Source organism: Pecten maximus, chromosome 10 (genome assembly GCF_902652985.1).
Source record: "Pecten maximus chromosome 10, xPecMax1.1, whole genome shotgun sequence".
NCBI classification, from domain to species: domain Eukaryota; kingdom Metazoa; phylum Mollusca; class Bivalvia; order Pectinida; family Pectinidae; genus Pecten; species Pecten maximus.
In genome coordinates, this window is record NC_047024.1 from 12,085,647 (window position 1) to 12,099,929 (window position 14,283).

Consider the following 14,283-nt stretch of genomic DNA (forward strand, 5'->3'; position numbering starts at 1 on the left):
TTTTAAGAAATTCCTTAGGATTATTCCATATATCACGATTTGTTTGCTACTGCTTACGAAAAAACACTGGTTAAGGAAGACCTGGGAAAGCTCGACTTCATGATCCCAATGTTAAGTTAGAAGTGTACGATGTTTGTTGGTATACCTATACCTGGCCGTGTCACAACTCCAGAATACACTAAAACGTTCAACAGCAGTTACGGGTGTTTCTGACAATATAAATACTACTTTTGGTAGGTAGATATAGCTTCTGGTTACTCACAGATGAACGTTTGAGCTCGCAATCATGTTTCTTTTTCTTTCTGAATTTTGTTTACTTAGGAAACAAGAGGCCCAGAGGGCCTGTATCGCTCACCTGGTTTCATGAGATATGAAACAATTTAAGAACTATGCTTAAGTATATTTGCCACTGGTATTGCTGTCAATATATATCATATGCATTTTATATGGTTACATGAACATTGTTTTTATTGTAATTCTAAAAATGTCAATTTAGCCAAATTGATCCCTTTTGGCCCCGACCCTCAGCCCCCCGGGGTTCAGCCCCACCAATTGTACAATTTTGAATCCCTACTCCAAGGGGATGCTACCAAGCGAATATGAGCGATATATATACATCCATTGCTTAGTTTCAGAGAAGAAGTTGTTTATATCAATTTAGGCAAATTGACCCCTTCTGGCCCGCCCCTCAGCCCTCAGGGGGGTCAGCCCTATCATTTGTACAATTTAGAATTCCTACCCCAAGGGGATATTACCAGTCAAATATGTGAGATATCCATTGCTTAGTTTCAGAGGAGAAGTCGTTTATATCAATCTAGCCAAACTGAGCCCTTTTTGGCCCCGCCCCTAAGACACCCAGGGGGTTAGCCCCACCATTTGTACAATTTTGAATTCCTACCCCAAGTAGGTGCTACAAGGCAAATACGTGAGATACCCATTGCTTAGTTTCAGAGGAGAAGTCGTTTATATCAATCTAGCCAAACTGAGCCCTTTTTGGCCCCGCCCCTAAGACACCCAGGGGGTTAGCCCCACCATTTGTACAATTTTGAATTCCTACCCCAAGTAGGTGCTACAAGGCAAATACGTGAGATACCCATTGCTTAGTTTCAGAGGAGAAGTTGTTTATATCAATTTAGCCAAATTGACCCTGTTTGGCCCAGCCCCTCAGCGCCCCGGGGATCAGCCCCACCATTTGTACAATTTTGAGTCCCCACTCAGTAGTGATGCTACCAGGCAAATATGAGCGATATCAATTGCTCGGTTTCAGAGAAGAAGTCGTTTATATCAATAGAGCCCAATTGACCACATTGGGCCCCGCCCCTCAGGCCCCTGGGGGGTCAGCCCCATCATTTGTACAATTTTGAATCCCCACCACATAGTGATGCTACCAGGAAAATATGAGCGATATCCAATGCTCGGTTTCAGAGAAGAAGTCGTTTATATCAATATAGCCCGATTGACCCCTTTTGGCCCCGCCCTAGAGACGCCCAGGGAGTCAGCCCCATCATTTGTACAATTTTGAGTTCCCTACCCATAGGGATGCTTCTGACCAAATTTGGTGAAATTCCGATCAGCGGTTATGAAGAAGAAGTCAAATAAGTCAATTGTTGACGGACGGACGACGGACGGACGACAGACGCCACGGTATGGCATAGCCTTACCTTGGTCCTTCGGACCAGGTGAGCTAAAAAAAACTGTATAACAAAGCTATTATTCCACAAGGTCCCCTGTTTGTAGAATTGGTGAGTTAAGCAACAGTATCGCAGCAAATAAATATACATAAATAATGACAACAAATGAACATAAAGATTTAGAATAGACACTTTTATTAGAATTGTAGTCAATTTGTTGTAACATTAACTTCAATGGTAACATACTACAGTTTTAATAAAAATATCACAGAAACAATAAAAGTATTCCGTAAAAGAAAGAATGCCTAATTTACATACACGCTAATGTAGCAAAAGTAAGGTACAAATTGATACAACAGACGCAAATATAGCTAAGATAAAACAATCTGAATGGAAATTAAACTGTGTTCATCATATTCTTTTAAATAAAGCTAAAGTAAGGTATTAAAATGGCAAGGTATTGTAATATTGTAAGGTATTGTAATACGGTAAGATATTGTAATATGATAAGGTATCACTGACCAACATACGGGAGGCCCGTTGGATGTCATCCATTAATGTAGTGAGCAATTAGCAAGTGTTTTGCCCAATTATAGCACAGACCAGTCAGTTACGTGGTCACATGATCTGCGCTCAAACAAGGCCCCATCCGATTGAAGATATAAATCTATCATGACGCAATCAGGCCACATGGACGTTTTGATTCGATCTAGCTACATTGGTAAAGAATTCCCACAAATATCATATATCAAATATCATACGATTTCCATAACAACATCAAACGAAATCTATATCAGTTTATTAATTAACTTTAATCACACATTGTTAACTTCTAAATTGATAACGTGAAATACGTTCATTGTAATTCTTATTCAGATTTGAAAAAATGAAATATCATTAATATCAACTATAAATCACAAAATAAAGTTTGTTCGTATAATTCATATATATATATATATATATATATATATATGTACATGTATTGGACAGTAACTACACCATGGCGCTATTCCGGAAGACCACATAATGTGATAATGTGTCCATGGTACTCGTCCAACATTCCAGATTTATTTTGTCCAGTGTGATGAAACTTCCCGAAATCGTCTGTTTATGATCTGATCTCCTCTAGTTTGATTATGGAAGATTTCGGTTTCAGTAATCCAAACTTTAAGAATTCAGGAGGAACCTGTGGTACAAAACGATAAAAGGAAATGCAATAATAACTCTACATTATGTGGTCTGACGGCTAATCGTGAAAAAAATATTTGGCGGTGTCATCACTAAATTAGGTTAAGAACATAACCAGTTTGAACAGTCCGGGAACAAGCCATTTCATTTATTATCAATCACTTTTGTTTGTAAAAAAGGGTTACGTATTCTTCATTTATCTTATCATGTTGATTAGTTGATATCTTTCTGCAATATAACTTGCCAAATCATTAATTCTTAATCAGATAGGCGCGTTCATGGATTGGCGCATCCACATTGATTGGTACATTATTATAAATTCAGGAACTTGTTATTAGCTGATCATAATTAAGTATGATACCTAAATTTTTCTGAGGAATGAAATTATTTAATGTTATAATTCTATTTCGAAACTTTCGATGTCACCCACTTTCTCCGGGACAATTTCTCAGTGTTCATTCACGTAATTGCTATTTCTTACTTCGCCATACAAAAATATTTAACAGTCCTCGAAGAAGGTGCGTGGCACCACCAGTACGGAAATAGAGTGGACAGTTAATATGTTTAGATAGAAAGCCAAAACAATCACCAGTGTTTCACTGCAAACGGAAATCTGGAAATCACGGACGACTTTTGCGAGTGACATTTTCATCTCCAGCATAGCAAGTCTCATTCCGACACAGTTCCTAGGTCCGTATCCAAACGGAAGAAAGTTAAGCGGATCATAGTTTTCTTTGTCAGCAAATCTGTAGTGATCAACACAATGCTATATTATCCAAATCAATCATAATTTACGATATAAATACTACTGAGTATTTCTTCTATTACATTCAGAGAAGCTATAGTTCCAATCGAGCCTCAAAGGAAATAAAACAACGATATAAAATTCAATGTTAGCTAATAATACAACGACTAGAAAATAATAATTTTTTTAGGGGGGGGGGGGGGTGCGGAGGAGGGAGGAGGGGGGTATCCTACTTGTTCATTACGTTTGGTGGTTTTCCAGCAATATACCCACATTAAATATTGTTAGAACAATGTCTTGGTATGAAACAGTATGGTAATAACCTTTCTGGTAAGAACTTTTCCGGATCTGCCCAGTTGTCTGGATCGTAATGGATACAGTATATTGGAATACTGATGGTCATGCCTGCCGGGATCTTGATATCTTTGATAACGGTATCTTTGAGACACATTCTGTCTGTCCTGTCAAAAACACAAACTCATTCAATATTATTCAGTTACGCCTGAATGGCGGTTTATAAAGGACTGCATCGGCTGTTGGCTTCAACAATCATCGTTTTATCATATATCATGCCTTTAAAATAAGCCTCAGGAAAGTTTTTGACAAAAAATACAATGTATTCCACAACTTTTCGAGAGCACATTTTCTAGATGATTGATGACGTCATAGATGTATGGGAGAAACCGAGGGTACCTTCTCGTGCTCTTTCCTATTGAGTAGGGTATTGGTACCATCCGTTTCGAGGTAGTAAACCTCCCTTTTGTATATCGCGTTTGATTTTCTATACTTACTTCCTTTAGGTGTTCCCCTGTTTGTTAACTGTTATCAAAACGTATAGAGTTTAACCTGTTTCCTGATCTACTCAAGTGAAGGTGGCGCTGTATTCGGTCATTCATCATCCTGGAAGTTTCACTACCATACACAAAATATTCACACTTCTCACATATAAGTCCATATAAAATACTTGATATTTTTTGTTTTTGTTTCGCTCGAATGGAAAAGTGGTGTGTTTTTTTTTTGTTTTTTGTTTTTAAACCTTTCGTAATTTAGTCGATCGGTGAAGAAGATGTTGATGATGTCTCCTCAATATACCTTAGATGTTTGGCGACTTGCTGTTGTATGCTGTAACTTGTTGAACACGGTCCTGTTGTTTCTTGACGTTCTTTCCAAGAAGACGGACTCCTTCCAATCGATCTGCTTTTTAACTGTTCCTCTATCTTTATTATTGTTTTTTGTGTCTCTACTTTACGAACCCTTATTTTATTTTTTATCTTTTCTTTCTGTGCTCTTTCTCTTCATGACATATCCTTTTACCCTAATTACGAGTTCAAATGTGATCGATTCCTTCGACTTTTTATAATGACCTGATTTTTTATGAATCTTTCTCAAATAATTTAGTTTTTAGCATTCCATCCTCAAGGTACGTTGTGACGTTCAAGATCTCAATAGATATCTGTGATCTCGAATCGATGTGGAATATATAAAGTAAGCTTTGTCTATGGCATAGCCTAAAGGCTAGTATCATAATTATAAATGCTAGGATAGCTCTGAATGGATTTTGTATTGTTGAAACAGACGAAATCATGCTAAGAATGAAATGTCAATATTATATTTTCGCGAACAAATAACGCTTATACTTATTACATGTATATAACAGTTACACGGTAAGTGATACATTACTGTGGGGCGGGAGGGTTGATCCGAAGAGTTTCGTTGATGATCATTTCCAGGTAGTTTATCTGAGAAATGTTTTCATATGTCAACGGATTCTGTAACAATGGATATAAACTTAGTTTGAAATAAATATCCAGAGAGGCATTATGACAATACATACACATAAAATGATTAATCAAGGTAGTTGGATGACTCCTAACAGCGAGTTACAGATTTTCATTTCACAATAGTGTTTGGAGTAACCCAATAGGTTGAAGGATTGCAAAGATAACAAGCAAGATTTAATACCTTTACACATGAATTAGACGTACAGTATATGCAGCAATTATTATAAAACTGTGTCATAAAGCAGTTGCATCCTTAAAAAATAAATGTTTTTTTTTCTGTTAAAGCATCTAATCATAAAATAAAATCCATTTTTTCATGTTTTGAACGGGAAGTGTAAGACAGTTCTTGGCACGGCCGTAGCAGCCGTCATAACAACAACACAAACAAAATATGAATCCTTGTAAAACATCTATTCTGTGAGATTTTGGAGTGATTTTTATGTTTTGAACATTAAGAAGAGCGTAACAACATTGGATTGGGGTTTATATTACATGGATCGTGTTTATTTAAAAGAATGCGAGAGGGGAAAAATCCGACTGCGAAGAGTTCTACCCGTGGTAATGGGGTCACTGACATTATTACAAACTGTAATGAGGCTAATGTTGTTATGAATACAATTTTCGCCAATGCTTTCAAGCATATTTATAAATGAAGAGAGTAACTAAACTAATGACAGTAATCAGGTGTACATACCGAGCCGATCTTGTCTGAGATTTCCTGTCGGAGTTTGTCCTGGTACTCCGGGTACAAAGCCAGATAATATGTAGCCATAGATAAAGTTATCGTTGTAGTCTCGTAACCAGCAAAGAAAAATATTTCTGCGTTTCCAAGAATTTCATCAAATGTGATACCTGTCGTCAAAGAAACGTAATAAGGGGATAATTGAATTTCCCTGTTAGTTTAATTATCATACCATCATAAAGGTAACCTAATAACGCCAGCAAAACATGGACACTAAGATTAGGGGATGCCAGAATGACAACAAGACTTACATGTGGGTTCACAGAGTACGGTTTTCCGGAAGGTTTTCATTGACAATATTAAAGAACAAAGAGGGCATACTGACGGTTTGTTAGACGTTCCATTATGTCATATTGAGAGAGAGGTATAATTAGGTAACAATGTATGAACGTGACATATTGAAATCCAAAATCAATATAGGAATTAATCTGTAGGCGTTCATAACCGAATTGCAAAATATAGCTTATTATTACTCGCTCTTACAAGTCCCTGGTGCATATACGTCTTTGACGTAAAAATGTATTCATACATTGATTAATTCAACAAATTACTTGTAAACAATACAAAAGTAGATTGGAACCACACAAGTTTTCTCGATGCTCTCAAGAAAATGAAGAACAATACAATTTTATTATTACAATTGACAAAATGATCAGCCTATTCAATCATATCTTATTGAATATAAAATCCGTCAGTGATGACTATTTAATTTTATCATACAGCTATTTCGTACTTCTAGGAATCGTCAGTGATAGAATTCGTCAACAGTGTTAAATTCTAAAAAGGGGATACATGAAAATATAAAATTGTCTTAGCATTGAAAAGCCTGATCGAAGGTAAATTAACCCGGTAAATCGGTAAATTGTTCGGATAGAAAGAAAAGAACCGTACTTGTAATGTTTTCAGCCATTGTATTTGCGTTAGTATTTTGAGATTTTAAAGCCAACAACTAACCTATCATTTACCGATGGAGTAATCTGAATCTGTTTAAATGATTTTAAATGTTCTATTGAGGTCAATGTGCGTAATAACATCATGAGTTACCTTTCCTATGCCAGGATGTTGATTTATTTCCTTGAACATGTTCCTTCTCATTGTTTTCATCGTCATCGTCATCTGAATCGTCAACGTCCTGTTGAACATTCTTCATCAATTGAAGAAAGTCTGCATGTTCCTAAAAATAAAAAAAAAATAACTTCCTCTTGATCAGTTTGAACGTGCTCTTCAATGTGTTTAACATTCACAGGCTAATTAACTGCTTTGTTTTGTCTGGTTTTTGTAAAAAGTTTATCTTCCTTACAACACCCCAGTCCTATAATGACAAGAATCACCTGGATTTACATTACAGGCATCATCGATTAAGCAGAAGATGCTTACTTATCCGTAACATCTGGTCCTATTACAATTTTCATTTTTCATTTGTCTCCATGCAAATCTATACTTTTGTTGATATGATAAGTTAATGAACGAAACGAAACACAGAGAGAAAGGAGGCGATGAGGAACTAATGAAAGGAGTTGGATCCCAATTGATACATTCGACACACCAGATTGAGTTCTCTTTAATACTATCTAAACAACAGACAGTCTTTACGGGTAATGAAATTGTTTCACATCTCTGAAAGCTATCCTTTTATAATTATTGTACTGTTATGTCTCGATATAAGCATTAAAAATCACCGAGATACGTGTGTTAGAATCCGACAGCTGAAGATGATAGACGGCAGTTGATAGCGACGCTTGTGGGTTAATAATGCGCCCCATTATGTTACTCACTAGTGTAATCATGTAAACAAAATATACATGGTTGAACATTGTTGCAATTTGTACATTCCGATGGTGTCACGTTATTTACATAGTGTCTGCACTGTTAGACGCGAAGGGTGCATTTTGTGATTTTAGAGTGTTTGGTATGTTTATATTGATGAGATGTAGTAAAACAACACTAAACAATAACAGGTCTAAATATACCAATTGGTGTGCGTTGATTTTAAATACCCCCTGAGAAAGTGATTTAGAGGCTGCAATTCGCTACTGCGAAAATCTCTAAGAATAAAAAAAAATGTTGCTGAAATTACCAGTTACGTGACCTTACTATATGAGGAGTGACTTCAAAAGGCCGTCGGGATACACAAGTGATGTTTGATTTCACATTAAATGTGTATTGAATACAAACAACATTGTAAACTGGGAAATGAAGACAAGAAAAAAACTAGAGTTGCATTTCCGGTAAATGTAGGGCACCGTTATGCGTGTATTACCTTGTTTCCTGGGATACGTTCATCAAGAAGTTTTACCGTTACGGTGCGAAAAAACTTTTGAACCTCTTTATCTGAAAATGACCATCCTCGTCGTATCATCAGTGGAATGAGTTTGGGTAAAAACACTATAAGTAGAGGAGAAAACAAAACTTATATATTGGTTTATAGGTGTATATTTACATTTACACTGCAGCCCCACTATATAACTTTACCAAGCTCACTTCGGCGATAACAAAAGGTGGCTGTTGAAAAGGCTGTTCCGTCTTTGACGGTAATATTTTTTTAATTCATTATCAGAGTAAAATTCCAGGATATAGTTTACCAAATTCGTTGTCAAATGTAAATGTAAGCATTGAATTGCTTTCATTTGGAAGTTATGGGCTGATGAATGCCAACTGGACAAAGGCAAATTCAACATGAAGCGCTAGCGCACTTCATTGAATTTGCCTTTGTCCAGTTGGTATTCATCAGCCAATAACTTCCAAATGAAAGCAGTTCAATGTTTAAATAAGATGTATATACGTTTCTACCACAATACCCTGTGTTATTCAACTCTCAGACCATCAGTTAATCATTACAGCTGTTGATTAACAATCTGTTTATACCACGCGAAATTATACTTGGCCACGTTTCCCTTTGATTCAAGCCGATATTATTGTGGTAGAAACAGGTCACACGACTCGAAATTTTTGGATATGGAATTTATTTCACACTCGTAAGTTATTTTTTAAAAGTTGCAAAAAAAAAACCACTCGCTAAAGCTCGTGTCTTTTGTAACTTTTAAAAAATAACTTACTCGTGTGAAATAAATTCCACATCCAACAACCACTCGTTGTGTAACCTCTATATATAAAGAAGGGTAGATATATAAACAACCATTCTTTTTACCACACACACACACACACACACACACACATATATATATATATATATATGGGGCAAAGAAGTAATTCAAACAGTGTAAACAATAAGGTTTGTTAAATTTTCGAGGCAATCCGCCCCTTTATCAAAACACAAAAAATCACAAATACAATCACATAATATATATAAGAAGTACTGGAAATACAATATAATACAATAAGAATAATATTTTAGTAACTGGAGAAACCACAATGAACCCTTCGGCAAACGTGGGCCGAAGGCGGATACTAGCGTGACTGCATCATGTTCAAACACTAGAACGCTATGCGACCAACGGCAGAGATATTTTGAATTCCCCCGCACGTGAAAGTATTCCGAAGAGTTCAAAGACGATTCGTCCCTAAACACTGCTAGTGGACGACATTGCATTTATATAAAAAATGTTGCATTATCGTCTCTACAGTGATTGATTAAATATCGTGTACAAAGTCTGAAAAACTTTAGAAAAATATGTGTTAGATCATAAGAATTATAGAGAGTGGTGTGAAAAAACTGCTACAAATATTTATCAAGACTGAAAATATAAGAAATACGAATGCCGAAGTGTCCCTACAGGACGCTACGGGAAACAGACGATATATTATATATATATATATATTAGATTAATATTTGTCGTTAAATTCTTTTAAACTATTTTATTCCTGGACTTTATTTATTTACTGCTTTTATCATTGGTACCTTAATATTTAAGTTGATATTTAACTTACTCAAAACTAAAAAGATTGGTGATGAAAAATTCACAGTCAGAAACCTTTTCGCATGGGCAACGAAATCGTCGTTTGGGTTTTGCTGTGAATCCACCTGGATACCAAAAGCTGTAGAACATATCACGTCCATAGCATAAGCTCCACATGCGCTGAAATAAAAGGCAAATGGTGGTAATCAGCCTCACTTTATCTCTCTGACCTTCAAAATTGATCTCGAAACTGTTACGTTTGGCCATGTTACCTCTTCTTAATTCATTTTTTTTTTCAAATTCTATTCAGCCACTTGGACCTTGACCTTAGACCCATTTCTATGAAAAGTTAATATCACTTCCGATTTTTCGGCATAGCCGTCTAATTTTGTTTTGGCCCCGGATATGACGCGACAGGTGGCGTAACTGGTCAAGATGAAGTATATATGTGATTGGTCAATGTAGCGGTCAATGCAAAATGCAGATATGCAGTTAAAAACGAAACAAAGTTAAGATTGAATGAAATCTAAATAAGTGGATGTATCTTTTCAAATGACATATTAATAAAATCATATTCCTGATTCAAATACAGTCTTATTATTACCAAAAATGATTCAAACTGATCTAATTTTGTTAACCGTGCTAAAACGCATTAGTTCGTTGATTTATTTCACCTGCGGTATAATAACCACCAGCATTAAAACTATGCTGTTTATCTTTTTTAAAGATATTTCTTGCTTGGGTTGTTGTTAACAGACTGATAGACTGACGATCACCGCCATACAATAATACGATCCGGAAACATATAACAAGATAGGCAGTGAGAAATGAAATCCAATAAAACACAGATTTGAGCAGACCAAACAGTATCATACTAACTAATCTTACCAAACCCGTTTAATTAAAACGACAAGGCAGATGTAATTCATGACACTAGACAAAACAATATCATAGTGTATTTAATACTTACTCCATCATGTCCATGACACCATCTCCATTCTTCACCTTCTTCCTCAATGATTCAACAAGTGTATCACTACATTGATCCACCAACCGACACATCTGGTAAAACAAATTATCTCGTATGCTATTGTGTAATGTAATCATTTCTACGATATGTATGGTAAAACAGATTTTCTCTTATATCTATGATATGTATGGTAAAACAGATTACCATCTTTGATACGTATGGTTTAATGACATAAGTATAAGTATACAATCTCGTTCCAACAACCAGAATAACAATGTATCAGGACAAGATTCATATTAGGTCAGTTGAGTGATATTACGGAACAGAATGAAACATTAGGTTACCTTGCGTAGTTTCCCAGAGGAGAATGCAGGAGTTATCTTATTACGGACGTGTTTCCAATGATCTCCACTCAGGGCAAGGAGAGAAGAGTCCATGTCACCATTTAAACCTTTAACTATCTAGCAAAAGCAAAGGAATTATTCATGTTTTAACGATTAGTTAGTAACTATGAAGATTAATTCTGTCTTCTGAAGATATAGGTATTACATTGCTTTCAAAGATCTCTTGATAAAAAGGATGTGCGCAAAAAAACAGAGCTCAACCTTCATGCAAAACACAAGAAAAAAACACCGAATTGACAAGTAATCGATGTCATGAGACTTACTAATCGGTCAGGGAAGTTTGAAAAATCTTTCACCAGGATTTGCCTGAGCATTTCTTTGTCTCCGACGACGAGGGTCTGTGGTGTAATCCCTCCAAAGAATCTACAGAGTAAACAAAACAACTCAAACGTTCTGGTGATAGGCGTCGTGGGGAAAGTTTAACACTAAAACTAAAACGTTCTCTGATATCAGAGATCGTGGGAATGATTCAAAACAAAACCTCGAACGTTCTGGTGACAGGGATCGCGTGGAAGGTTAAGAACAGAAACTCTTTATGTCTCATAGGGCTAATATTCATTTTTCTTGAAAAACATTAAGTCAGACCGTATTGATCATACAGTGCAGCATATTTTCATACATCGGTAACCCCCAAATGACTAAATATGATGAATGCAATATTGTCTTAGAGGATAATTTGTGCTATTATGATTAAAGAGTTTCGATTGTTAAATGGATTTAATTGTTAATATTCTGTAAAGATAATAAAATACTTTTGTTGAATGTTCCTGCATTTTTTCCTTTTTTATTCTTACTGATTGTTTAATTTCAAATTGTTATATTATCATTTAAGCCAATTATCAAATTGTTCGTAAGTATGTAAAAACGGAATATCAAAATTACAGATTTTTTATTTAGGTAAATGCAGTGTTATACCAGCCTTGTAGGGATTCATGAGCCGGATGGATATACAACACATTGACTTCATCAGAGATCCACTTATATAATTGATGAATATGTTATCGGTATGAATACAGAAAAGTAGACTTATTTCGCTGATGATAAAATTGTGAAATTGATTTAAAATGCATACCCGTAAACCTTTCCATATTTCTTCATGCACTCAGACTGAAAAATATGAATTCCCTGAAAAAATATGCAAACGTCATTTAGAAATCAAAACGGGAATTAAATGAAACGAATGTAAACATTCCAAAGGCATGATAAAATGGGATGCTCTAAAATCGCAATAAGACTGGGTATTTCTGGAGATCCTCAAAAGAATTCGTCTACCCTTGAAATCTGTGACGCATGACTACAGGCTGTGATGCTATACCCTTAGATTGTGAAAGCATGCGTTCAAATTGTAAAAGTGACAGCATGATTTCCGTTCAGTAGTCGACATTGTTCACAGAATACGTGGTATTAAGAACAAAATATTGAATAATGAATCAGTTATGACATAATCACTGTATGTGAGATTCACGGAAGTTGCTATCCAGGAAAGGAAATTCCTTTTGACATGCAGATGATTAAACGATCACTGTTACTCATTTTATATTTAATAATGTAATACGCATGCAATTATGATATAAAATGTTATGATTAATGATTAAAGTGTTATTGTACCCTTTGAAAAACAAAATGCATTAAAAGCTATAAAACAAAATGAAATTTTTTGTACAGTTCGAAAAAATAATGATAATAACATCTTAACTCTTAAGGACAATGGGATAAGCCAGAATTGAATGAATTTCCAGAAAATAACATTTGTGCCTCGCGATATATGATATATTGAGTGATAGTTTACGACAGCTGACGGAAAGACTTACAACACAGGATTTGAAGAGACGTATAGAGTAACTTGATTTCTTACTTTCTTACTGATCTGAGGGAGACTACCAATGATTGGCCAGGGTGTAGGTCCTGGAATGTTGAGCTTCTTGAATGTGTCATGATGGCGGCTCATCATACTAAAAAGAAATTAAAAGTTAGGTACACTGATATATAGAAAAATTTGAATGTTATCCTATCTATTATATTTGACAAGTATGACAGCATATCAATATTATATTAGTGAATGATATTGGGTAAGAAAAATCGAAGGCATCAGTAGCATAACCCTTGACGGTGTATCCTTTATTACATTTAACGCCAATTAACAAGTCAGCCATTTTGAATGGCTGCAGTTTCATCATTTTTCTACTATTGAATATTTTGTGATTATATGAAAGGAGTTTCATATTACATGATGCAATATTTTCATTATATGATGGGATGTTTTCATGCTGTCATTTAATGACGAAGTGTTGTTATATAATGGTGTGTTGCCATCATATAACCTCGATTTAGTTTAATGGTGAAACCACGTCATATGATAATAAAATCACATCATATAATGAAAACATCCTATCATATATATAATGTATAAATTGCATCATGTAATATGAAATTCATATCATACGATAGTCAAATTACGTCATATAAAGAATATATCGCATCATTATAATATTATGATAGATTTTATCTTATAATGCCAATACGCGACATATAATGATGATATGATAACATATAGTAGTAACATCAAGTCATATAATGAATATTTATCATATAAGACAGCTAAGTTTTGGCGTTCCATTGGTATGTCTCGGCCAATTGACAGAACTCAAAGCCTTCCTCACATAGGTGAGCGTTAAATCAAAGGCCTAAACAAGGAATTTACTCTGTAATCTGTGAAAGATTTTGAAGACAAATGTTCTGTGAAATTGGAAATAGCAATTCTTAACATTAACACTCAGGCATTTTGCTTAATGAATCAGATTGAAAATCAAATGGATACAATGACGGACCAAGGGGGCCTACATGTGAAGTTTGAGAAAAAATCAGCAGTATTTCTTAAGAAATAGCAATAAGAAACTTCAATTGTCAAATTCCAGATGGCTACCTGTCGGCCTTTTTTCTTTTCTGGATAAGACACAAAATCTTT

At 35.2% G+C, this 14,283-nt stretch overlaps 1 protein-coding gene across 1 annotated transcript in view; it reads right to left on the reverse strand.

Moving 5' to 3' along the window:
* Nucleotides 1–1,805: 1,805 nt before the first annotated feature.
* LOC117335781 (cytochrome P450 3A8-like) overlaps nucleotides 1,806–14,283 on the reverse strand; it is a 36,861-nt gene continuing 24,383 nt past the window's right edge. The window contains exons 2-14 of the mRNA XM_033895965.1: nucleotides 13,174–13,270; nucleotides 12,391–12,443; nucleotides 11,582–11,681; nucleotides 11,259–11,375; nucleotides 10,915–11,006; nucleotides 9,976–10,124; nucleotides 8,348–8,472; nucleotides 7,132–7,261; nucleotides 6,040–6,197; nucleotides 5,245–5,333; nucleotides 3,888–4,025; nucleotides 3,409–3,565; nucleotides 1,806–2,817 (exon numbers count right to left, since the gene is read on the reverse strand). Coding sequence (XP_033751856.1) covers nucleotides 2,740–2,817; nucleotides 3,409–3,565; nucleotides 3,888–4,025; nucleotides 5,245–5,333; nucleotides 6,040–6,197; nucleotides 7,132–7,261; nucleotides 8,348–8,472; nucleotides 9,976–10,124; nucleotides 10,915–11,006; nucleotides 11,259–11,375; nucleotides 11,582–11,681; nucleotides 12,391–12,443; nucleotides 13,174–13,270 — 1,483 coding nt within the window. The 3' untranslated portion in view covers nucleotides 1,806–2,739. The remainder of the gene's footprint in view (nucleotides 2,818–3,408; nucleotides 3,566–3,887; nucleotides 4,026–5,244; nucleotides 5,334–6,039; nucleotides 6,198–7,131; nucleotides 7,262–8,347; nucleotides 8,473–9,975; nucleotides 10,125–10,914; nucleotides 11,007–11,258; nucleotides 11,376–11,581; nucleotides 11,682–12,390; nucleotides 12,444–13,173; nucleotides 13,271–14,283) is intronic.